General features: G+C 36.9%; 1 protein-coding gene across 1 annotated transcript in view; it reads left to right on the top strand.

Annotated features, from left to right (window-relative positions):
* The window catches only part of TSBP1 (testis expressed basic protein 1), an 88433-nt gene extending 86511 nt beyond the window's left edge, over positions 1 to 1922 (top strand). The window contains exon 31 of the mRNA XM_047860350.1: positions 939 to 1922. Coding sequence (XP_047716306.1) covers positions 939 to 1729 — 791 coding nt within the window. The 3' untranslated portion in view covers positions 1730 to 1922. The remainder of the gene's footprint in view (positions 1 to 938) is intronic.
* The last annotated feature ends 24338 nt before the right edge of the window (positions 1923 to 26260 follow it).

Raw genomic sequence — 26260 nt, 5'->3', positions numbered from 1 at the left:
CCATTGCTTCACAGCAAGAACCCACAGAATTCTTCTTAGTAGCATAGATAATTTTTTTTTCTTAATCCGGGGAACCAAATCACTAAAAAAAAGAAGAAAAAAAAAAGCAGAAGCTAACAAATTCAAGTTTATTAGATCTCACAGAAATTGAGAAACAGCAGAGCTAACTTACCTATACTTGGAAAAAGGAACCAGAAACTCGTGAGTTTGCAGGTATCATAAGAAGCAGTCTAAAGTATCGGTTAAGACTGAACTCTGGAGTCTGACTCTTCAGGCTCAAATCCCAGCTCCACCACTTACTAACTCTATGACCATATTCACATTCATTTAAGCTTTTTGTACCTCAAGTTTCTTCATCTGTAAAATGGGGATAATAAAATGCCCTATATGGTTGTTGTGAGGATTAAATGAGTTAATAGTTCATATAAAATGCTCAGAACACTGAGTGCCTGATGTACGGTGAGCACCCAATAATTATCAGCTAGTACTATTATTACTTTTGAATAATGAGATATCCTTATACTCAATATGCAACGCATATTTAGAGGGTTTTTTCTATTTTAAGAAGCAATTATTGCTTATTTCCAAACTTTTTTCTACAAATAAATTCCATTTCTTTTCAGAATACATTCTCCTCTAGCTATTAAGCATTAATCATTAGCCATAATATACTGAACAAATGCCAGCCAGTTCATTTATAGTACATTTTAGCTCTTCTTTGATTAATATTCCAGTTTATTGAAGAGAGTCTGGCATATTACCAATACTTACACAATTTTAAGTGCAGAGTTCCACCATTTTCTCCTTTCAGGAAATCTCAAGTTATCTGCGGTTTGTCATCTTTAAGACAAAAAATAAAGAAACGAATATCAGGGGGAAAGTAGGAATAAAGAGAAAGTACCTGATATCTGAAATGTGCAATTTTGTTGTGTGCTCAGTTATATTTCCAGGTTACACGGATGCACAAGTTGCAAAAAAATCAGATTTCAAGGCCCAGATTCTAAAAAATGAAGGCACTACAAAGACTGAGAACATCCAAGAAGAAAACAAGAAAACATTAAAGAAGAAAATCTTATTTACAGATTCTGATGAATCCTTGACCTTAACGCACAAAACAGAGTCAAAAAGCAAAGCAAAAGGCATTGAGTTGGAGGACGGTGAGATAGGTATGGAGGTTGAGAAAAAGGAAAGTGACAATAGGATGCTGGGAGAAGAAGACCAAATAAAGGGGCGTGACATAGGAATACCAATAGGAGAAGAAGCCCAAGTAAAGAGAAGTGAATCCAGAATACCACAAGAACAGGAAGCCCAAGTAAAGATGAATGACACTGGGATACCACAGGGACAGGGGTTTCAAATAAAGCAGAGTGAGTTAAGAACACAAGAAGGACAGGGGTCTCAAGTAGAGAAGAGTGAGTCTGAAATACCACAAACACAGGGCTCCCAAATAGATAAGAGTGACACCAGAATACCACAAAGACAGGAGTCCCAAGTAAAGAAGAGTGAGTCTAGAATGCCACAAGCACAAGGGTCCCAAGTAAAAAAAGAGAGTTCTGAGAATAAAGGAAAGCAGGACAAAGACAAAGGAGATGCAAGGAAGAAGAAAGATACAGGAGAAAATGATACTATGAAGAAAAGTGATGAAGGAAAGCACAAAGTTAAAGGAAAGAAAGAATTAGAAGTCAAGGGTAAAAAAACAGAAGGTTCAGCAAGGGGCAAAGTCAACTGACTATTATGATTCCCATCCTCCAAATACAAGTCATAACCCAGTTATTGCCTAAATGGATCATAATTACAGAATCCCTTTAATTTATACATCCACAGAGTGTCTACTGTAGTTCTTTCACCATTTTTAGTCCTCTCAGCCACAAATCTCAGCTTCCAATTGTTTGTTTTCTAAGTTGATAATTATGACTTAATCAAGAAAGACTGGATACTTTCTGAAATAAACATTTTGACTAAAGAAATGTATAATTTTCCTTGACAACTATTACATTAATTCAGCCTAACCAATCAACCAACCAGGGCTTCTCATAAAACATTTTTTTAATTTTTTTTTTTAATTTTTTTTTATTAACATTTATTTATTTTTGAGACAGAGAGAGACAGAGCATGAACAGGGGAGGGACAGAGAGAGAGGGAGACACAGAATGTGAAACGGGCTCCAGGCTCTGAGCTGTCAGCACAAAGCCCGACGCGGGACTCGAACTCACGGACTGTGAGATCATGACCTGAGCCGAAGTCGGACGCCCAACCGACTGAGCCAGCCAGGCACCCCAAAACATTTTGATTAAAGAAATGTATAATCTCCTTTGACAACTACTACATTAACTTAGTGATAGACTAACCAATCAATGCTCCTGATGGTAGGCTGAATGTTCATGAGCACTCTTCCAGCAGTAATGGGCACATAAAAATATAAGCCAAGCTCCTTTGCAATCAAGTAGGGTTTAACACATACAGTGATACAATATATGTATACATGACAATTTTTTAAAAGTAAAATCTGAGTGTCGAAATGTAGTTTAGATGGATAGTATAATACAAGTTAGCAACCTGTTGGAATGAGAAGATTAAGGGGATAAAAGCTTCATGGAGAAAGGAACGGCGGTATATATGTCTCAAAAGATGGATAAGATGTTGCTACACTGAGTGAGGTAGGAAGAGTCCAAAAAAAGGCAAAGGGATTCAAAACTGCCACACCACACTCTAGGAGAAGTAGGCAATTATGAGATGTAGGCTCATGAGAAGCATTCTAGAGTACTATTTTGAAAAGGAGGGTTAGAGAAGATACTGAAGAATATGAAAAACAAACCAGGAATTTATATTTTACTCATCAGGCAACTGGAAGCCTTCTAGGGTATTTGGGAAGTACAGTTAGGTGAATAAGGTTGCATTACCAATGTGTTAATCTTGTGATTGCACAAAATACACTGAAGAGGAGCAATGCCATAGGTAGCAAATCTAGTAAAGAGGTGTTTGGAGTAATAAGTGATGGAAACAGAATAAATAGAAGGGGTAGATATGAACTGTTTTTCAAAGAAGAAATCATTACCTCATGATGACTAACCAAATATGAGCAAGGAAAAGAAATAAAAACAACTGATGGCTCCCTAACTCTTGAAACTGGACGAGAGAAAATCAATAACTAGGACCTAGTGTGTGGCACAGGGAGGGAAAAACAAATTGCTGAGTTTAAGGGAACAAACTAACACTTGTCATTTGATAGGGGGTCTGAAGTCAATCCAGTAGAGATAATTTGAAGCCACAGAGTAAATGAGTTCCCCAAAAAAGAAAGTACAAAGCTAGCAAAAGCACAGGTCCAAGAACTGGGCCTGTTAGATATAATAGGTTGAAGAAAAAAATTAAGGTATGGGAAGATGTAAGGAATACCTGTAGAACAAATGTTCTGATAATTAAAGAAGATGAGAATTTAGAGAAAGGGTGTTTAAAGGATAGCCAAGATTTCAAGGACAGAAAGGACAGAAAAAGACCACTGTGGCTGCTATCTGGAGGTGACTGATGAACTTCCAAAGAGAGGCAACCAGGGGAAGGAATGGAAGAAGGCAGAAAATAGAAACACAAGCAAGTAGCTGCAGGATATGCCTTTCAATAAAACCAATTTTAGTCTGCTTTTTAAGTATTGCTTTCAGGAATTTCATCTTTATAGTACTCTATTCTGTGCTAGTTGGCCCATAGTCTGAATATTACATTGAGTTCTGTCAGAGGATGTGGATCAAGTACAGGGCCTTCAGGAGAGAAGGGCTATGATGCAAAGGGATTCAAATCCTTTCAAGTGAGCAGTTTTACCTAGTGCAGAAAACACAGAAGAACACAATGAGAATTATCTTCATATACTAGATTATGATTATAGATTAGATTAGAATTTTTGTATGGCTCCCAAGAAAATAAGGAAATAAGAATGGAAGAAATAAGAAATTAAGGAAATAAGAAAATAAGGAAAATAAGAGTAGAAGGATCCAAGTAACAGATCTGTATCTCAGTATAAGGGCAAGTGGGATGCCTAAAAGTGCTGGAGGGAGAGCTTAAGATTGCAATAATCACTGGGTGGAAATGCTGCAAGGAGATTTTTAGGAATCAGCTGGGTAGTTGGAGCAGGTAATCTTTATGGTTCCTTTAAAATATAAGCCCATAATTCAAAGTATAAAATTCTTTTGGACTAACTAGATGTCTTCCAACGAACCTTTCACACTAATATGCTAGGATTCTTTAAAGAGGTTTCCTCCTCTCTCTCTCTCTCTCTCTCTCTCTCTCTCTCTCTCTCACACACACACACACACACACACACACAAAGAGAAATCAGACTTTAGTCCCTGCTGCCCAAAGTATAAAACATTTCATAAATATACCTAACCACAAGCTAAAGAAAGCAGTTCCATAACTTCTAGCACAATCCAAACCACTACATGGATCTCTACTGTGTGCCCAGAGTCCTGCCACAGGTCTAGAAGCCTAAGTCAATTTTAGAAGTCACAAAACCCTGAGGCCTTTGATGGACCACATAGATTTAGCAAAACTGAACTGAAAAAAAAAGGAGGGGAGAGACGGGAGGACAAATATGAACATGAGATTTTTATATTGTAAATTACTTCTATGTCTCTGGAATATACACGTTACAGATTTTATCAGTATTAGTTGACATATCTCTTACATATATTATGCTGTTACCAGGGGAAAATGTGACCAGAAGGCTTTTCATATAGTTGAAAATATTTAGGTTTTCATGATCCTATATAATTTTCTACAGCTCTCTCTGGTCCATCTGGCAGCAAGCCATTAGGTTTGAGAGCTGTAACAAAAGCAGCTTTTCTCAGATTTCTGCTAAAAAGCACAGATCCTATCAAGGCAACTACTGAAAAGCAGTTAAGACTTTAGCGAACATGCTTAGCTGACTGCATATCTGAATGTATACCCCACTGAGCAAAGGATTCAGAAGACATGGATCCATTGAATCTTCCCTGTATCTTCTCCATAACATCTAACTTGCAGTCAAAACATTTTCATTCCCACCAAGTCTTGAAGGCAAATAAGTCACATAATAGGAAACACCAACTATGATAACCATATATGCTATTCTCTAAAGGCCACCAAAAAGCAGGCCAGTTAAAAACAATTGCTAAATTTCCCTTAAAGAAACAGGCATGGAAATCTTAAAGGATCCCAGAAAAAGGAAGGGGAGCTATCAAAACAATACCATGTTTACCAAAATAATGCAAGTACTAGGAAAATGAATAAATATATGCAATTTTCAGAAATTTGGATATAAAGATAGTCAAGTGGGACTTAAAAAAATCAACAGTAAATTTTGTTTCACACATAAGCTAATATAAACATCACCTCCCCTGTTCACAGATGCCCTGTTTAGATCTTAAAAGTTCTCGGGGCGCCTGGGTGGCGCAGTGGGTTAAGCGTCCGACTTCAGCCAGGTCACGATCTCACGGTCCGTGAGTTCGAGCCCCGCGTCAGGCTCTGGGCTGATGGCTCGGAGCCTGGAGCCTGTTTCCGATTCTGTGTCTCCCTCTCTCTCTGCCCCTCCCCCGTTCATGCTCTGTCTCTCTCTGTCCCAAAAATAAATAAACGTTGGAAAAAATAAAAATAAAAAAAAGTTCTCATCACAAGGAAAAAATCTTTAACTATCTGAGATGACAGATGTTAACTAAACTTATTCTTGTGATCATTTCACAATATGTACATATATCATTAGGTTGTACACCTTAAACGTACATAATATTGTATGACAGTTACATCTCCACAAAACTGGGGGGAGGGCAAAGGAATCAAGTCTTACACCTCAAATATGTGCAGTTTTTATTGTCAGTTTTACCTGAATAAAGACAGAAAGAAAAAAGAATGAATGGAAGTCTTACCATAAGTCATTTTATGTGTGGGAAAAAGCATATGAAAAGCAGGAAAATGACCTTAGAGATAACAAAGCTGAATAAGAAATGCCAAGATAGGGGTGCCTGGGTGGCTGAGTCCATTGGGTGTCCAACTGTTGATTTCGGCTCATGTTCGTGGGAGCAAGCCCTTGGTTAGGCTCTGCACTAACAACATGGAGCCTGCCTAGGATTCTCTCTCCCTCTCTCTCTCCCCCACTCCCCTGCTCACACATGCTCTCTCTCAAAATAAAACAAACATTTAAAAACACCATAAAATTAGTCATAATTATATTTAATTACACTTAAATACATTTAATTATATTTATTTTGACTTATTCATATATTTACTAATCTATTTGCTCACTATTTCTCCTTGTATCTTAATCCTTGCTTTGTGGATTGATTTCCTTCTTCTAGACATGCATCCTTTATGTTTTTTATCCAGGTCTATGAATAATAAACTCCTTGGACTTTTTATGAAAAATTTTTCAACTTCACTTTCATTATCAAATAATATCTTTGCTGACTAAGGAATTCTGGGTTGGCAATTTATTTTCTCCAAGCTAACTGAAGTTACTATCCATTGCCTTTGGCCTTTGTGTTTGCTCTTTACAAGTCTTCTAAATACCCAGTTTGGAAGTTACTTTGGCATTTTCTGACTGCTGACATTTAGAATTTTCTCTTTGTTTCGGTGTTCCAGTTTCACTACTATGTATCTAGTACATTCTCATTATTCCTGCTTTGAAATTACTCATCTGAAACCTTCAGAGTCATGTCTTTTGTCAATTTTGAAAAATTCTTGGACATCATCTCTTTGAACTTTTGTTTTCCTCCATGCTATCTACATTCTCCTTCTGGAACCCATATTAAATGGATTTTGGACCTTCTCATTCAAATCTCTTTCTGTTAACCTTGCTCTCATATTTTAAAACTCTCTCCGTAATGAAATATAGGTCCTTTCCTCAGGTCTGCCTTCCAGTTCATTATTTTTCTCTTCAGTATCTATGTTCTGAACAGCTCACTGGGTTTTTAGTCACTTAGTAACATTTATCATTTCTAGAAGTCCCATTTAATCCTCCTAATGGTTTATCCGTGTGTGTGTCTTGGACTTTTTTATGGTTTTTATTCTCTTAATTCTCTTCATGATTGTGCTATAGTAAATATTGGTAAACTTTTTCTGTAAATGGTTAGATTAAATAATTTTCAGCCTTGCAAGCCGTACACTCTCTATCTCAACTACTAAACTCTATAGTTATAATGCAAACGTAGCTATAGGCAACATATAAACCACTGGGCATGGCTGGATTTTGCCTGCGGTGGGCTGCATTTGACCCATGGGCCAGAGTTTGCCAACTCTTACTCTATTATCTCAAATTCATAAAGTACTGATCACCCTTTCCAATCCTAGTTTGCTGTCAGCAACTTTGTCAAATGCTATTTCTATATCCTATTGAGTACCATAAAAATTTCCTTTTATTTTGTTGATATTAAGAATTACGTTGATTGATATGATTTTTTTTTTAATTTTTTTTTCAACGTTTATTTATTTTTGGGACAGAGAGAGACAGAGCATGAACGGGGGAGGGGCAGAGAGAGAGGGAGACACAGAATTGGAAACAGGCTCCAGGCTCTGAGCCATCAGCCCAGAGCCCGACGCGGGGCTCGAACTCACGGACCGTGAGATCGTGACCTGGCTGAAGTCGGACGCTCAACCGACTGCGCCACCCAGGCGCCCCAATTGATATGATTTTTAAATGTCACACCAACTTTGTATGACTGGCTCATAGTGTAGTAAACTCTTCATGTATTGCTGGATTCAAAAATATTTTATTAAGGAATTTTCCATCTACGTTCATAAAGGGATATTGGTCTAGTTTACTTCTCTTATAATTAGTCTTTCTTTGGTGTTGGTAATGTTGACCTAGTAAAATTAGTAGGAAGATGTTCAGTCTTCTATTTTCTGATAAAGTTTTTATAGAATTGGTATTATTTCTTCTTCAAATATTTAACAGAATTCATAGTGAATCTATGTGGATCCAAAGTTTTCTTTGTTGGAAGGGAATGTTTTCAGTTGGGAATGCAATTTGAATCAGGACTACAGAAATACTCAAATTTGTGTCTTTCAAGGGACACATCCATTTCATTTTAGTTGTCAGGTTTATTGGCCTAAAGTTATTCATAATACCTCCCTATCTAAAGGATCTGTAGTGACTGCCCTTTTTCATTCCTGATATTGGTAACTGTGTCGTGTCTTTTCTCAATAATCTAACTCTAGAGGTTTATCAATTGAATTAATATTTTTAAATAGCTTTTGATTACATTAGTTTTGTTTCATTAATTTCTGCTCTTTTGTTAGTCCTTCTTTCTGCCTATTTTGGGTTTATTTACTAGTTTCATAAATTTGCTAGTTTCATAAATTTAAATCATTGGTTTTGACTTTATTCTTTGCTAAAGTAAAAAGTTAAGGTTATAAATGTCCCTCAGCACTGCTTTAGCTGCATACCAAATATTTTGATATGTTGTATTTTCATTTCTATTTAAAATATTTTTTAAATTTTCTTTATTAATTTATTTTTAATTTCTTCTTTAACTTATGGGTTCCCAGTATTTGGGGGTTTTTTTCCCAGATATATTTCTGTTATTGATTACTAACTTAAAACTGTTGTTACATTTACAACATACACACAATTTCAGTCTTCTTAAATTTACTGAGACTTGTTTTATGGCCAATCTTATATAGTCGATCTTAGTGAATGCACTTAGTGAATCTTAGTGTTAAGTGGATTTTCTATAAATGTCAATTAGGACTCAGTTGACTGATAACATTGTTCTTCTATATCCTTACTAATTTTCTGCCTATTTATCAATTAATGTTAGAGTGATGAAATACCCCATCTAAAATTTTAATTTGTTTATTTCTCCCTTTGATTTGCTAGTTTTGGGTATACACACATCTGGTATTGGTGTCTCTTCTTGATTTTTACCACTTTATCACTAGAAATTGTCCCTGTTTAACTCTGGTAATATTCCTTGTTGTGATTTCTACTTTGTTTGATATTAATGTAGCTACTCCAACTTTCTTATGATTAGTTTTTTCATGGTGTATCTTTTTCTGTCATTTTAATCTGTCTGTATCTTTATAATAAAGGATTACTTTCCTTAATGAGCATATAGTTAGTCTTACTTTTTTTTTTAACCTACAGTCTCTGTCTTTCAAATGGAGTGTTTATGCCATTCGTATATAATGTGATTATTGATATGCTGGGATCATGTCTACCATTTCAGTATTTGCTTTCTATTTACCCATCTGCTCTTTGGGCCTTTGTCCTCTTTTCCTGCTTCACTCCAGATTAATTGGGTACTACTTAATGTTTCCAGTGTGTCTCAACCATTTACCTACTATTAATCTTTTTCTTGGTGTATGCTACAGGATTTAATATATATGTGTGTGTATGTTTGTGTATTCATGTGTGTAAGTGTGTGTCTTTAATTTACTATGGTCTACCCTCTATGATATATCACTTTATATATAATGTAAGAACCTTAAATATATTTCCATTTCCCATTCCTATCTTTTGTGACATTTTTATTATATATTTCACTTCCACATGTATTTTATTTTATTTTTTAATTTATTTTTGGGACAGAGAGAGACAGAGCATGAACGGGGGAGGGGCAGAGAGAGAGGGAGACACAGAATCGGAAACAGGCTCCAGGCTCTGAGCCATCAGCCCAGAGCCTGATGCGGGGCTCAAACTCCCGGACCGCGAGATCGTGACCTGGCTGAAGTCGGATGCTTAACCGACTGTGCCACCCAGGCGCCCCTCCATATGTATTTTAAACCGCATGATACATTATTACTATTTTGTTAGTCAATTATTTTATTTAAAAAATTTTAAGAGAAAACAAGATATAGATATAGAGAGAGATATGTATACACACACACATATTAACCAATTCTGGAACTCCTTTTTCTGCTGTGTGGTTCTTTTTTCTTAGTTTTTTAAAATATTTATTTGTTTTGGGGAGGGAGAAAGACACAGCACGAGGAGGGGAAAGGTAGAGAGAGAGGGAGACACAGAATCCGAAGCAGGCGCCAGGCTCTGAGCTGTCAGCACAGAGCCCGACACAGGGCTCAAACTCATATAAGCCATGAGATCATGACCTAAGCCGAAGTCAGACACAGCTGACTGAGCCACCCAGGTGCCCCATCTGCTGTGTGAATCTTAATTTAAATCTAGTATAAATTTTTGTTTTCACTTTGGAACTTCTTTATTATGTTCTACATGAAAGTTTGCTGTACACAAATTCACCTTTTACCAATTACAAAAAAATCCATTTCACCTTCAGGTTTTGTTTTTTTTTTTTTTTTAATTTTTAATGTTTATTTTTGAGAGAGAGAGAGACACAGCATGAACAGGGGAGGGGAAATAGAGAGGGAGACACAGAATCTGAAGCGGGCTCCAGGCTCTGTGCTGACAGCTCAGACATGGGGCTTGAACTCACAAACTGTGAGATCATCACCTGAGTTGAAGTCGGACACTTAACCGACTGAGCCACCCAGGTGCCCCACACCTTCCGTTTTGAAAGATATTGTTTCTGAGTGTAGAATTCTAAGTTGACTTCTTTCCCAGTACTTTAAAGATGCTATTCCACTGACTTTGGCTTTAGAAGATTCTGACAAGATATCTATGACAGTATTTATGTTTGTTCTTCTGTGTGCAATGTGACTTTTTTCCTCAGACTGCTTTAAAGATTTCGTCTTTATTGCTGAATTTATTATGTACCTTGGTGTAGCTTTCTTCATATCCTTCTCCTTGAGATTTATTGAGCATCATGGACCTATGAGTTTAGTTTTCTACAAATCTGAAAAATCTCTTGACCATTATTTCTTTAAGTATTTTTTTTTCTGTCTCCACCTCCATTCCCTATCATTTCTGGAATTGTTGAATTACAAATCTAGAATAACACATAAATTAGACTGTTGAATACTGTCCCAAAGATCACTAAGACTGTTCAATTTTTTTCCTCTTTGTGCTTGTATTGCATATTATCTATTGTAATGTCTTCAAGCTCACTCACCTTTTCTGTTGTTCTGCCTAACTGCTATTAATCCTACCCATTACTTTTTACCTTATATATATACTTTTTTATCACTAAAAGTTGCATCGGGTTTTTTTTAACTTTTAATTTCTCTCCTCACAATGTTTGCATTTTTCTTTAAATAATATATAATAGATGTTTTAATGTCTTTTTTGCTTACTTTCTTTGTTTCATTAAACTCCATGTTGCCTGTTGTCCAATGACTGATAACACTGATTTATTTTGTTCAGTTGGCTAGTTGTTTACTGTGGAAAAGAAAATCCAATCTGTTACTCCATCATGGCTCAAAGCAGAAATCTTTCATTATCATTTTTATATGCATTTCTGTGACTGCTACATTTTCGTGTTTATTAGCTGTTTGGATAGGCTCTTTTAAAAATGGTTCAAGCGGGGCGCCTGGGTGGCGCAGTCAGTTAAGCGTCGACTTCAGCCAGGTCACGATCTCGCGGTCCGTGAGTTCGAGCCCCGCGTCGGGCTCTGGGCTGATGGCTCAGAGCCTGGAGCCTGTTTCCGATTCTGTGTCTCCCTCTCTCTCTGCCCCTCCCCCATTCATGCTCTGTCTCTCTCTGTCCCAAAAATAAATAAACGTTGAAAAAATGGTTCAAGCATCTTGGCCATTATTAGTGGGCTGTCTCTTTTACTTACTGACGGTGAATATTGTTCATATAGCTAATTAAGTATCTTATTTCATTTATATGTGATGTATGTGTTTTCTCCAAATCTCTGGCTTACTTTTTCAATCATTTAATGATTTCCTTTGATAAGTACAAATTCTTCATTATAACATGATCCCTATCTTTTCTTATTATTAATGTTTTTTGTGTACTATTCAAGAAAGATTTTCCTACCCTTAGTCCATGAAGATCTGCTCATAACACTATTTTCAAGAAGCTGTATTGTCTTATCTTCAATACATTTAGATCTATAATCCAATTAGAATTTTTTTTCTCCCAGATATCCAGTTAACCCAACATCATTTGAAAAGACTTTTCTAACCCATAGTTCTGTATTGCACCATTTGTTATAAATCAATTGTGGGTCTACTGCAGGGCTTTTCTGTTCCACTGATAAATAAATTTTTATCTTTTCACCAGCATCACACTTTTTTTACAGTTCTATACATTACTCAGTGCTCAAAATGTACTCTTAATCCCCTTCACTTATTTCACCCATCCCCCCCACCCACCTTCCTTTGGGTAACCATCAGACTGTTCTCTAAAGTTAAGAATCCATTCTTCGATTGGTCTGTTTTTCTTCCTTTGTTCGTTTGTTCCGTTTTTTGAATTCCACATACAAGTGAGATCACATAATATTTTTCTTTCTCTGACTGGCTTATTTCACTTACCATTATACCCTCTAAATCCATCCATGTTGTTGCAAATGGCAAGAGCTCATTATTTTATATAGCTGAATAATATTCCATTATGTGTGTGTGTCTATACATATATATATATCACATATACACATGTATACATATACATATATGATACATACATATAATTATATAATTAATATATAATTATATATATATACACAATCACATCTTCTTTGTCCATTCATTTATTGAAAGACACTTGGGCTCCTTCTGTAATTTGACTATTGTAAATAATCCTGCTATAAACATAGGGGTGCATGTATCCCTCTGAATAGTGTTTTTGTACTTTTCAGTAAATACCCAGTAATGCAATTACTGTTCTATTTTAATTTTTTGAGGAACGTTCATACTGTCTTCCACAGTGGTTGTACTGGTTAGCATTCCCACTAACAGTGCAAAAAGTTTCTTTTTCTCCATATCATCTCCAGCACTTGTTTCTGGTATTTTTTTATTTTAGCCATTCTGACAGGTGTGAGGTGATAATCCATTGTGGTTTTGATTTGTATTTCCCTGGTGATGAGTGATATTGAGCATCTGTTCATGTGTCTGTTTGCCATCTGTGTTTCTTCTGCCCATTTTTTAATTGGATTATTTGTTTTTTAAGAATTTAGTATAAGTTCTTTATATATTTTGGACAGTAACACTTTATCAAATATGTCATTTGCAAACATCTCCCATTCTGTGGGTTGCCTTTTAGTTTTGTTGATTGTTTCCTTTGTTGTGCAGAAGCTTTTTAACTTGAGGAGGTCCCAATGGTTTATTTTTGCTTTTGTTTCCCTTGCCTCAGGAGACATTTCTAGAAAGACGTTGTGGCCGATGTCAGAGAAGTTACTGCCTGTGCCTTCTTCAGGGATTTTTATGGTTTCAGGTCTCACATTTAGGTCTTTAATCCATTTTTAGTTTATTTTTGTGTATGGTATGTGAAAGTAGTCTAGTTTCATTCTTTTGCAACACCACTTGTTGAAAACTGTCTTTTCCCCATTGTATATTCTTGTATCCTTTGTCAAAGGTTAACTGACCATATAATTGTGGGTTTATTTCTAGATTTTCTCTTCTGTTCCATTGATCTATTTGTCAATTTTTGTGTCAGTACCTTACTGTTTTGATTACTACAACTTTACAATAGATCTTGAAGTCCAGAATTGTGATATCTCCAGTTTTGTTTTTCTTTTTTCAAGACTGCTTTGGCTATTTGTGGTCTTTTGTGCTTCCATACAAATTTTAGGATTGTATATTCTAGTTCTGTGGAAAATGCTGTTGATATTTTGACAGTGATTGCATTAAATATGTAGATTGTTTTGGGTAGTATAGACATTTTAACAAGATTTGTTCTTCCAATCCATGAGCATGCAATGTCTTTCCATTTCTTTGTATCACCTTCCATTTTTTCATCAGTGTTTTATAGTTTTCAGAGTACAAGTCTTTCACCTCTTTGGTTCACTTTATTCGTAACATACACTGTCTTAATTACTGCAATATAGTATCTTAATAACTGGTAGAATAGGTTCTTTTATATTTTTGTTTCTCTTGAATATTGTCTTAGACTTGACATTTCCGTATTTCTTTTAAAATTCTTTTTTTTAATTCCAGTTAACATACAGTGTAATATTAGTTTCAAGTGTACAATATACTAATTCAACACTTCCATATGATGTCTGGTGCTCATCACAGCAAGTGCACTCCTTAATCACCATCATTTATTTTACCCATCCCTCAACCTACCTCCCCTCTGGTAACCATCAGTTTATTCTCTATAGTTAAGAGTCTGTTTTTTGGTTTGCCTTTTAGAATCTTTTAGAAACTTTCTAAATCTCTCTCACATACATACACCCCAAAAAAGAAAAAGAAAGAAAAAACCCACATGAATTTGTTTGGAATTGCATTGAATCTATAGTTAATTTGGGGATAACTTACAACTTTATGAGTCTTCCAATCCAATAATAAGATTTTTCTTTCCATGTATCAGTCTTCTTGATTTCTTCTGAATACAGTTTTATAGTTTCCTGTGTCAAGGTCTTGCATATCTTTCATATGATATAAAGATAATGATATCTTTTTAAAATTCCATTTATTTTTTTGTTTTTTAATGTATAAAATAAAACTGAATTTTTTATAATGACTTTATATCCGGCAATTCTGGTAACTTAATCTATTATTCTTGTAATTAGTCCATATTATTATGGATGTTCTATGCTCACATCCAGGTCATCTGCAAATACTGAATTTCATTTCTTCTTTTGGAGTTGCAACGTTTAGCATTTTATTTCTTTTTATTGTTTTCTTGCAATGGCTAAGAACTCTATGTTGAATAGAAGTTGCAATGGCAAGCTTCATCTTCCTGTTACTAATCTCAGAGGTAAAACTGTCAAAACTTCAGTCAGAACTATTGTATTTGCTATAGGTGTTCTAGCCTTGCTTCTCTTCTGTTTCAAGTTTTCTAAGAGTTTGTATTATGAATAAATTTGATGTTTATCAAATGTTTTTTCTACATCTACTGAGTTGATCACATGATTATTCTTTATTCCAGTATGGTCATGAACTACAGCAACTGAGCCTCTAGAATGTTAAACTAAATCTCGCATATCTGAAATAAACCAAACTTGGTCATGATGGCGTATACGTGAAAAGGAGGACTGGATTTACTTTACTAATAATTTGTTTAGGATTTTTACATTTTCATAAGAAATATTCACTGGTATCTTTGCTTTTTAAAAACGTCCCTATTAGGTTTTGGTATCAAGGATATGCTGGCTTCATAAAATGGATGGGGAATTATTTCTTTTTTTCTATTACATGGAAGAGTTCTCCCTTAAACATTTCGTTGATTCACTAGTGCAACCACCTGAGTGTGGAGTTTTTTTATGAGATTTTGAATGAAGTTTCAATTGCTTTCAATCTTGTAGGGTTACTCAGACTTTGCATTTCTTTTCTCATTTCTTCTTTTTACCTTTGATCTTCCCCACTGTATGTTTGTTTTCTATTTAATTAATTTCTGCTCTTTACTACTCCTTTACTCCTACTTGCTTTCATTCAATTTTACTTTTTTTTTTTAATTTCTTGAGTTGAATGTTGATATCATTGATTTTTAGCCAATTTTCTTTTCTAATATTTGCATTTAAAGTTCTAAATGGAATTTAAGGCTTTAACTGGACCCCAACGCTTTGAATAATAGTATTTTCAATATATTTCATTAAAAAGTATATCTGCTTCCATTCTAGTTTTTATTTAACCTATAGATATTTTTTAAATGTAATTCTTGGGGCACAGTTGGTTAAGCATCTGACTTCAGTTCAGGTCATCATCTCATCAGGACTGATCTCACAGTCCATGAGTTCAATCCCTGCAACATGCTCTGTACTGACAGCGCAGGGCCTGGAGCCTGAAGCCTACTTCAGATTCTCTCTCCCTCTCTCTCTGCTCCTCCCCCACTCACACTCTGTCTGTCTCTCTCAAAAATAAAAACAAAACATTAAAAAAAATTTTTTAAATAAAATGTACTCTTGGGGCGCCTGGGTGGTGCAGTCGGTTAAGCGTCCGACTTCAGCCAGGTCACGATCTCACGGTCCGTGAGTTCGAGCCCCGCGTCGGGCTCTGGGCTGATGGCTCAGAGCCTGGAGCCTGTTTCCGATTCTGTGTCTCCCTCTCTCTCTGCCCCTCCCCCGTTCATGCTCTGTCTCTCTCCGTCCCAAAAATAAATAAACGTTGAAAAAAAATTTTTTTAATAAAATAAAATAAAATAAAATGTACTCTTAATTTCTAAATATACAGGAATTTTCTAATTATCTTTCTTTTTATTAAATTATAGCTTAATTCCACTGTGGGAAAGAAAACATTTAATTTTACTTCTAATATACTTCATAAAAAAGTGTATTCTTGATGGGTATAGTACTATATACATATCAAATAACAACTTTTTAACTATATTGTTCACATCACCTATAGCAAACTAAATTTTTTCCTGCTTCTATGTTTTAATGAGGTATAATCATCCATTCTGCTTGCTGATTATATGTCAGTCAATTTATACTTTATTTAAAGCGATGTGATTTCACACATAAATTTAGACTTGTTATATAATCTTCATAAAATGATTATTTTATCATTATATCTAGTAATATTTTCTGACTTAACATCTACTTTGTAGGAAATTAACATAATTATTCCAGCTTCCTTTTGAATAGTGTTTGCATTAATTCTTTTTGATTCTTTTACTTACACCTTTTCTGTATTTTTGTTTTAGATGTGTCCCTTATAATACAGGGTACATTTCTAATCTAATCTAAGAATCATATTTTAAATGAAACATTTAGTCTATTTAAACTTAATGTTATCATAGATATACTGGGATTTAAATATATTCTACTATTTGCTTTCTATTTTTACTCTAGACATCCTTTTAGACTTCTACATTAGCAGTTTATGCATTACTTTACCATTCTTCTAATACTCACCTTAAAAGGTGCATGAAGCATCCCTGACTCAATCCACTTACATACAAATTAGAACATTTACTTCTATATAATGTAAGGACATTAGAACCTTTTGACTTCTTTGATTTCATCTTAAATGCTACTTTTGTTATGGATTTTAATTCTATACAAACTAACTCTCACAAGATTTTATTGTTTCATAAGTCAGTATTTATTTAGACCCACATATTTACCCGCCCATTCCTTTTCAGTCTTCCTTATATCTGCCAGTGTATATAGAGTAATAATATTCTTTCTGCCGGAAGAATATCTTTCAGGCTTTCCTCTGGTGAAGAACTATTTGTGACAAGTTCCCCTTCTCCTTTATTCTCAATCTGAGAATATCTTCATTTCACCTCCATTTTTGTAGAATATTGTTACTGGGTACAGAATTCCTGATGGGCAATTATTTTCCAAATTCAATTTTATAGAAGTAACTCCTTTTTTGCAGTACATTGCATTGGTTTGCGAAACTGCATAATTTCAAAACAAAGTAAATGGGCACATGTTTTAAGTATAAATACAACTCTCACAGTAATCATACAACTTACATGATAAGAGCTGAAGTTAATGGATACACAGTACAGAGTAGCCTACTATTCACATGAGCACTGATCAATATATTATATCAAGGAATAAAAATTTGACAATTTCATTAAATAAAGGTTGAAGAAGAAAACATCCACAATTCATTGGTCTAAACTATTTCCTCTTTCCCATCCTGAGAACTTTATTACAGTAGGCAGTTTCTAATATTTATTTCATAGAGCACATAAAAATACTACACTCATTGACAATCACTATGCCATAAAAGTTATGACAGAACCTGCTTATGTTGGTTGTCTGTGTACACAGTGGAAAATCATTGTTCTTACACTTTCCTAATGACAAGAATTGGGAGCAATCTGTCACAGCAAGATGCGCAGGATCAAGGATACTCTCCCAGGACCACAAACAAGTGGAAAAGAACAGCCTTTCCCAATGGGCCTCATAGATTTTCACATGATGAGCTCCCTCAAAGAACCAAGTAATCCTGGTATTCTCCCAGGCCACAAGAAAAGTCCCCACTTCTAGTACCAATACCTCATCTCTACCATAGCATCAAAGGAAAGTTGTCTACTCTTTCTCCCTGAAGATCTCTATAGAACCAGCAGCTTCAAATAGATCCTCCAGGCATTATCAGCTAGCCTGCCTGTGGCTGTCATATTGCTTCAGAAAGTAAACTGAGAATGGGAAGTCATGATGTACACATCACTACATGTCACCATCCTCTATATCAAATATGATAAATATTTACTAAATATTGCTGAAGAGCAATAGAAAAGAGCCCACTAATTATAACCTAGCACATCAAGTCCCTTAGAATGAAGTAGGTATCATGCCTAGGGAACAATGACCCATGCTAAGACTACCAAGCAATTGAAAATGAACACCCTATGCGTTCTACATTTGTTTTTGTTTGTTTGTTTGTTTGTGTTTGTTTTTCTGGCTAAACAAATAAGTAACTGGCAGTCTTAAATCCCCTGAATTTAATTCCTTAAATTCTTTAATTTCCAAAGTTCCTGTTCTTAATTCTTCTCCCCAGATAAGCAGGCCCACGAAGTTAAGAAGGTATAGATTTTCTTTTGGATAAAACAGTGTTTTAAATAATGGCCACTCCAGAGAATAAGACATAGGAAGAAGAGGCTCCATGGTAGTGTGAGGTCTCACTTAAGACATCCATAAGCAGGGGATGTGATATGATGTAGGGGGAAGAACTGAATTTAAAATCAACACACTTGTTTGTTGTCTGACTCTTGACCTTTAGGTTAATTACTTGGGAATGTCAGTTAACCTCTCTGGAGTTAATTTTCTAGTCTGTAAAATCTAAAGTATCTGTATTAGAAAACAGATGATTGTTACTCCTGTTTATACTTTTATTAGTTATCTCAAAAACTAAGATTTAAAAAAAATAACAGGATTCCCATAATAAATAGAAAATGTCATTATCTGGGCATGGAACAAAGGGGAATGTTTTGGTCCATTTTATAAGCAAGAAAAGAGTGAAACTACTAACACCCTGTGTAGGATTGTGGCATCCTGGAGCCAATTTCCCAGCCAGAGTGACAACAGAGGAGGAAGAGCGACAGAGCCCATGCAAGTAATTGTGTCTATACCCTTGGCCTTTCCACAAAGATCTTCCACACTGACAAGCAGGCCTGACATGGGTGACTAAACAATAACAATAACAACAACAAATAGAATACAAAAACGAACAAATTAGCCATTGGCCTCACCAGGGGCACAAGCAACCTAAGGAAACAAAGGAGGTTATTCCTCAGTATAACTAAAGAAACTAAGCAAAATTTATAATGCAAACACTGAAATTCCTTGATTTGACTTTCGAGGATATGACAGCCCTTTTTTCTACAACTTCATAGTGATGAACCAGTTATCAGGCACCCAGAGAATGGATAGCCCCTTGATAAACTAGCACTTTCTGGTTTCTACAAAAATTATGGTGAATCTGGATTTCTCTGAACTTTCCTAATTAGGAATTTGTGAGAATTCTGATGGACTGGGAAGCTCTCCACTTTTGTATTTTCTTTTTTTTTTTTTTTCTTTCTGAAATTTATTGACAAATTGGTTTCCATACAACACCCCGTGCTCATCCCAAAAGGTGCCCTCCTCAATACCCATCACCCACCCTCTCCTCCCTCCCACCCCCCATCAACCCTCAGTTTGTTCTCAGTTTTTAACAGTCTCTTATGCTTTGGCTCTCTCCCATTCTAAACTCTTTTTTTTTTTTTTCTTCCCCTCCCCCACGGGTTCCTGTTAAGTTTCTCAGGATCCACATAAGAGTGAAACCATATGGTATCTGTCTTTCTCTGTATGGCTTATTTCACTTAGCATCACACTCTCCAGTTCCATCCACGTTGCTACAAAAGGCCATATTTCATTTTTTCTCATTGCCACGTAATATTCCATTGTGTATATAAACCACAATTTCTTTATCCATTCATCAGTTGATGGACATTTAGGCTCTTTCCATAATTTGGCTATTGTTGAGAGTGCTGCTATGAACATTGGGGTATAAGTGGCCCTATGCATCAGTGCTCCTGTATCCCTTGGATAAATTCCTAGCAGTGCTACTGCTGGGTCATAGGGTAGGTCTATTTTTAATTTTCTGAGGAACCTCCACACTGCTTTCCAGAGCGGCTGCACCAATTTGCATTCCCACCAACAGTGCAAGAGGGTTCCCGTTTCTCCACATCCTCTCCAGCATCTATAGTCTCCTGATTTGTTCATTTTGGCCACTCTGACTGGCGTGAGGTGATACCTGAGTGTGGTTTTGATTTGTATTTCCCTGATAAGGAGCGACGCTGAACATCTTTTCATGTGCCTGTTGGCCATCCGGATGTCTTCTTTAGAGAAGTGTCTATTCATGTTTTCTGCCCATTTCTTCACTGGGTTATTTGTTTTTTGGGTGTGGAGTTTGGTGAGCTCTTTATAGATTTTGGATACTAGCCCTTTGTCCGATATGTCATTTGCGATTATCTTTTCCCATTCCGTTGGTTGCCTTTTAGTTTTGTTGGTTGTTTCCTTTGCTGTGCAGAAACTTTTTATCTTCATAAGGTCCCAGTAATTCACTTTTGCTTTTAATTCCCTTGCCTTTGGGGATGTGTCGAGTAAGAGATTGCTACGGCTGAGGTCAGAGAGGTCTTTTCCTGCTTTCTCCTCTAAGGTTTTGATGGTTTCCTGTCTCACATTTAGGTCCTTTATCCATTTTGAGTTTATTTTTGTGAATGGTGTGAGAAAGTGGTCTAGTTTCAACCTTCTGCATGTTGCTGTCCAGTTCTCCCAGCACCATTTGTTAAAGAGGCTGTCTTTTTTCCATTGGATGTTCTTTCCTGCTTTGTCAAAGATGAGTTGGCCATACGTTTGTGGGTCTAGTTCTGGGGTTTCTATTCTATTCCATTGGTCTATGTGTCTGTTTTGGTGCCAATACCATGCTGTCTTGATGATGACAGCTTTGTAGTAGAGGCTAAAGTCTGGGATTGTGATGCCTCCTGCTTTGGTCTTCTTCTTCAAAATTCCTTTGGCTATTCGGGGCCTTTTGTGGTTCCATATGAATTTTAGGATTGCTTGTTCTAGTTTCGAGAAGAATGCTGGTGCAATTTTGATTGGGATTGCATTGAATGTGTAGATAGCTTTGGGTAGTATTGACATTTTGACAATATTTATTTTTCCAATCCATGAGCAGGGAATGTCTTTCCATTTCTTTAAATCTTCTTCAATTTCCTTCATAAGCTTTCTATAGCTTTCAGCATACAGATCCTTTACATCTTTGGTTAGATTTATTCCTATGTATTTTATGCTTCTTGGTGCAATTGTGAATGGGATCAGTTTCTTTATTTGTCTTTCTGTTGCTTCATTGTTAGTGTATAAGAATGCAACTGATTTCTGTACATTGATTTTGTATCCTGCAACTTTGCTGAATTCCTGTATCAGTTCTAGCAGACTTTTGGTGGAGTCTATCGGATTTTCCATGTATAATATCATGTCATCTGCAAAAAGCGAAAGCTTGACTTCATCTTTGCCAATTTTGATGCCTTTGATTTCCTTTTGTTGTCTGATTGCTGATGCTAGAACTTCCAGCACTATGTTAAACAGCAGCGGTGAGAGTGGGCATCCCTGTCGTGTTCCTGATCTCAGGGAAAGAGCTCTCAGTTTTTCCCCGTTGAGGATGATGTTAGCTGTGGGCTTTTCATAAATGGCTTTTATGATCTTTAAGTATGTTCCTTCTATCCCGACTTTCTCAAGGGTTTTTATTAAGAAAGGGTGCTGGATTTTGTCGAAGGCCTTTTCTGCATCGATTGACAGGATCATATGGTTCTTCTCTTTTTTTTTGTTAATGTGATGTATCACGTTGATTGATTTGCGAATGTTGAACCAGCCCTGCATCCCAGGAATGAATCCCACTTGATCATGGTGAATAATTCTTTTTGTATGCCGTTGAATTCGATTTGCTAGTATCTTATTGAGAATTTTTGCATCCATATTCATCAGGGATATTGGCCTGTAGTTCTCTTTTTTTACTGGGTCTCTGTCTGGTTTAGGAATCAAAGTAATACTGGCTTCATAGAATGAGTCTGGAAGTTTTCCTTCCCTTTCTATTTCTTGGAATAGCTTGAGAAGGATAGGTATTATCTCTGCTTTAAACGTCTGGTAGAACTCCCCTGGGAAGCCATCTGGTCCTGGACTCTTATTTGTTGGGAGATTTTTGATAACCGATTCAATTTCTTCGCTGGTTATGGGTCTGTTCAAGCTTTCTATTTCCTCCTCATTGAGTTTTGGAAGAGTGTGGGTGTTCAGGAATTTGTCCATTTCTTCCAGGTTGTCCAATTTGTTGGCATATAAGTTTTCATAGTATTCCCTGATAATTGTTTGTATCTCTGAGGGATTGGTTGTAATAATTCCATTTTCATTCATGATTTTATCTATTTGGGTCATCTCCCTTTTCTTTTTGAGAAGCCTGGCTAGAGGTTTGTCAATTTTGTTTATTTTTTCAAGAAACCAACTCTTGGTTTCGTTGATCTGCTCTACAGTTTTTTTAGTTTCTATATTGTTTATTTCTGCTCTGATCTTTATTATTTCTCTTCTTCTGCTGGGCTTAGGCTGCCTTTGCTGTTCTGCTTCTATTTCCTTTAGGTGTGCTGTTAGATTTTGTATTTGGGATTTTTCTTGTTTCTTGAGATAGGCCTGGATTGCAATGTATTTTCCTCTCAGGACTGCCTTTGCTGCGTCCCAAAGCGTTTGGATTGTTGTATTTTCATTTTCGTTTGTTTCCATATATTTTTTAATTTCTTCTCTAATTGCCTGGTTGACCCACTCATTCGTTAGTAGGGTGTTGTTTAACCTCCATGCTTTTGGAGGTTTTCCAGACTTTTTTCTGTGGTTGATTTCAAGCTTCATAGCATTGTGGTCTGAAAGTAAGCATGGTATAATTTCAATTCTTGTAAACTTATGAAGGGCTGTTTTGTGACCCAGTATATGATCTATCTTGGAGAATGTTCCATGTGCACTCGAGAAGAAAGTATATTCTGTTGCTTTGGGATGCAGAGTTCTAAATATATCTGTCAAGTCCATCTGATCCAATGTCTCATTCAGGGCCCTTGTTTCTTTATTGACCGTGTGTCTAGATGATCTATCCATTTCTGTAAGTGGGGTGTTAAAGTCCCCTGCAATTACCACATTCTTATCAATAAGGTTGCTTATGTTTATGAGTAATTGTTTTATATATTTGGGGGCTCCAGTATTCGGTGCATAGACATTTATAATTGTTAGCTCTTCCTGATGGATAGACCCTGTAACTATTATATAATGTCCTTCTTCATCTCTTGTTACAGCCTTTAATTTAAAGTCTAGTTTGTCTGATAGAAGTATGGCTACTCCAGCTTTCTTTTGCCTTCCAGTCGCATGATAAATAGTTCTCCATCCCCTCACTCTCAATCTAAAGGTGTCCTCAGGTCTAAAATGAGTCTCTTGTAGACAGCAAATAGATGGGTCTTGGTTTTTTATCCATTCTGATACCCTATGTCTTTTGGTTGGCACATTTAATCCATTTACATTCAGTGTTATTATAGAAAGATACGGGTTTAGAGTCATTGTGATGTCTGTATGTTTTATGCTTATAGTGATGTCTCTGGGACTTTGTCTCACAGGGTCCCCCTTAGGATCTCTTGTAGGGCTGGTTTAGTGGTGACAAATTCCTTCAGTTTTTGTTTGTTTGGGAAGACCTTTATCTCTCCTTCTATTCTAAATGACAGACTTGCTGGATGAAGGATTCTTGGCTGCATATTTTTTCTGTCTAGCACCCTGAAAATCTCGTGCCAATTTTTTCTGGCCTGCCAAGTTTCAAAAGAGAGATCAATCACGAGTCTTATAGGTCTCCCTTTATATGTGAGGGCACGTTTACCCCTTGCTGCTTTCAGAATTTTCTCTTTATCCTTGTATTTTGCCAGTTTCACTATGATATGTCGTGCAGAAGATCGATTCAAGTTACGTCTGAAGGGAGTTCTCTGTGCCTCTTGGATTTCAATGCCTTTTTCCTTCCCCAGTTCAGGGAAGTTCTCAGCTATGATTTCTTCAAGTACCCCTTCAGCACCTTTCCCTCTCTTCCTCCTCTGGGATACCAATTATGCGTATATTATTTCTTTTTAGTGTATCACTTAATTCTCTAATTTTCCCCTCATACTCCTGGATTTTTTTATCTCTCTTTTTCTCAGCTTCCTCTTTTTCCATAACTTTATCTTCTAGTTCACCTATTCTCTCCTCTGCCTCTTCAAGCCGAGCTGTGGTGGTTTCCATTTTGTTATGCATTTCGTTTAAAGCGTTTTTCAGCTCCTCGTGACTGTTCCTTAGTCCCTTGATCTCTGTAGCAAGAGATTCTCTGCTGTCCTGTATACTGTTTTCAAGCCCAGCGATTAATTTTATGACTATTATTCTAAATTCACTTTCTGTTATATTATTTAAATCCTTTTTGATCAGCTCATTAGCTGTTGTTATTTCCTGGAGATTCTTCTGAGGGGAGTTCTTCCGCTTGGTCATTTTGGATAGTCCCTGGCGTGGTGAGGACCTGCAGGGCACTTCCCCTGTGCTGTGGTGTATTACTGGAGTTGGTGGGCGGGGCCTCAGTCAGACCTGATGTCTGCCCCCAGCCCACCGCTGGGGCCACAGTCAGACTGGTGTGTGCCTTCTCTTCCCCTCTCCTAGGGGCGGGATTCACTGTGGGGCGGTGTGGCTCGTCTGGGCTACTTGCACCCTGCCAGGCTTGTGATGCTGGGGATCTGGCGTATTAGCTGGGGTGGGTAGGCAAGGTGCTCGGGGGCAGGAGGGGCAGGCTTAGATCGCTTCTCCTTAGGTGATCCACTTCAGGAGGGGCCCTGTGGCAGCGGGAGGGAGTCAGATCCGCTGCTGGAGGTTTGGCTCCGCCGAAGCGCAGAGTTGGGTGTTTGCGCGGAGCGAGCAAGTTCCCTGGCAGGAACCGGTTCCCTTTGGGATTTCGGCTGGGGGATGGGCGGGGGAGATGGCGCTGGCAAGCACCTTTGTTCCCCACCAAACTGAGCTCTGTCATCTGGGTGCTCAGCAGCTCTCCCTCCCTTTGTCCTCCAGCCTTCCCGCTTTCCGAGCAGAGCTGTTAACTTATGACCTCCCAGACGCTAAGTCGCGCTTGTTGTGGGAACACATCCGTCAGGCCCCTCCGCTTTTGCAAGCCAGACTCGGGGGCTCTGCTTGGCCGGCGAGCCGCCCCTCCGCCCCGGCTCCCTCCCGCCAGTCCGTGGAGCGCGCACCGCCTCGCCGCCCTTCCTACCCTCTTCCGTGGGCCTCTCGTCTGCGTTTGGCTCCGGCGACTCCGTTCTGCTAATCCTCTGGCGGTTTTCTGGGTTATTTAGGCAGGTGTAGATGGAATCTAAGTGATCAGCAGGACGTGCGGTGAGCCCAGCGTCCTCCTAAGCCGCCATCTTGCCCGCAAAAAAAAAAAACAAAAAAAAAAAAAAAACAAAAAAAAAAAACACTTTTGTATTTTCTACAAAGAAAGGATTTTGTTTTGGAAACAAAGCCTGTTTTAAAGTATAATTTTCTCACATATATTCAACAAATATTAATTTATATCTACCATGCCAAGTTGTTAACATTATTCTTCGTTAGGAACTTAGAAGTCATTTGAGAATAAAGAAACACACACACATAACCATAAATTCATTGTAACCAACCAATAATCTAATTTCATCACATCTCTTTATTAAAGCAAATAACCTATGGAGAACAATCAGACTACACTTGATTATTAAACAAGCTCTATTCATCACATATATTTTAAAAAATAGAAAGTCCCTTTTCTTTACAAATCATATAGAGCATTCAATCCTTGCCTTATTCAAAGAAACCAACTCTTAACAAATTAGTAATCCAAATTATATATTATCACAGTATTGATGCCAGATATAATGCCAATAGCACTATGGTACCAATTTGAAATGTGTTCAAATCTGGAAAGGAGAACAGCAAATCAAAGATTTTCTAACCGAAGTTAAGACTCATAAATATTAACTATGGTTTCTGATTCTCTCACCCTGCTTTAATTCAATATTATTAGGATGATTTGCCGTCACTGACAATCTCACATCAGATGCCCCACATGAATTGTCATAGACTCTAAGTCTAAAGTTCTCTCTTGGCCAGCAAGATAGCGGACGCAGGATTAAAAGCGAGAGATGGCTAATGTCCAGGAAAAGGCAAGAGCTCCGAATAAGGGTCCTTGCCCCGTTTTTATTAGGATCAGAAGGCTTACAAACATGGTGATGGACATGTACAAAGAGACAATGAAACTGTGAACAGTAACTCATGGACATGAGGGAAAGGGGTCTTGA

This window comes from Prionailurus viverrinus, chromosome B2 (assembly GCF_022837055.1).
Source record: "Prionailurus viverrinus isolate Anna chromosome B2, UM_Priviv_1.0, whole genome shotgun sequence".
Taxonomy (NCBI): Eukaryota; Metazoa; Chordata; class Mammalia; order Carnivora; family Felidae; genus Prionailurus; species Prionailurus viverrinus.
The sequence above is the reverse complement of the archived record's forward strand: the minus strand, read 5'-3'. Positions and strand labels throughout refer to the sequence as shown.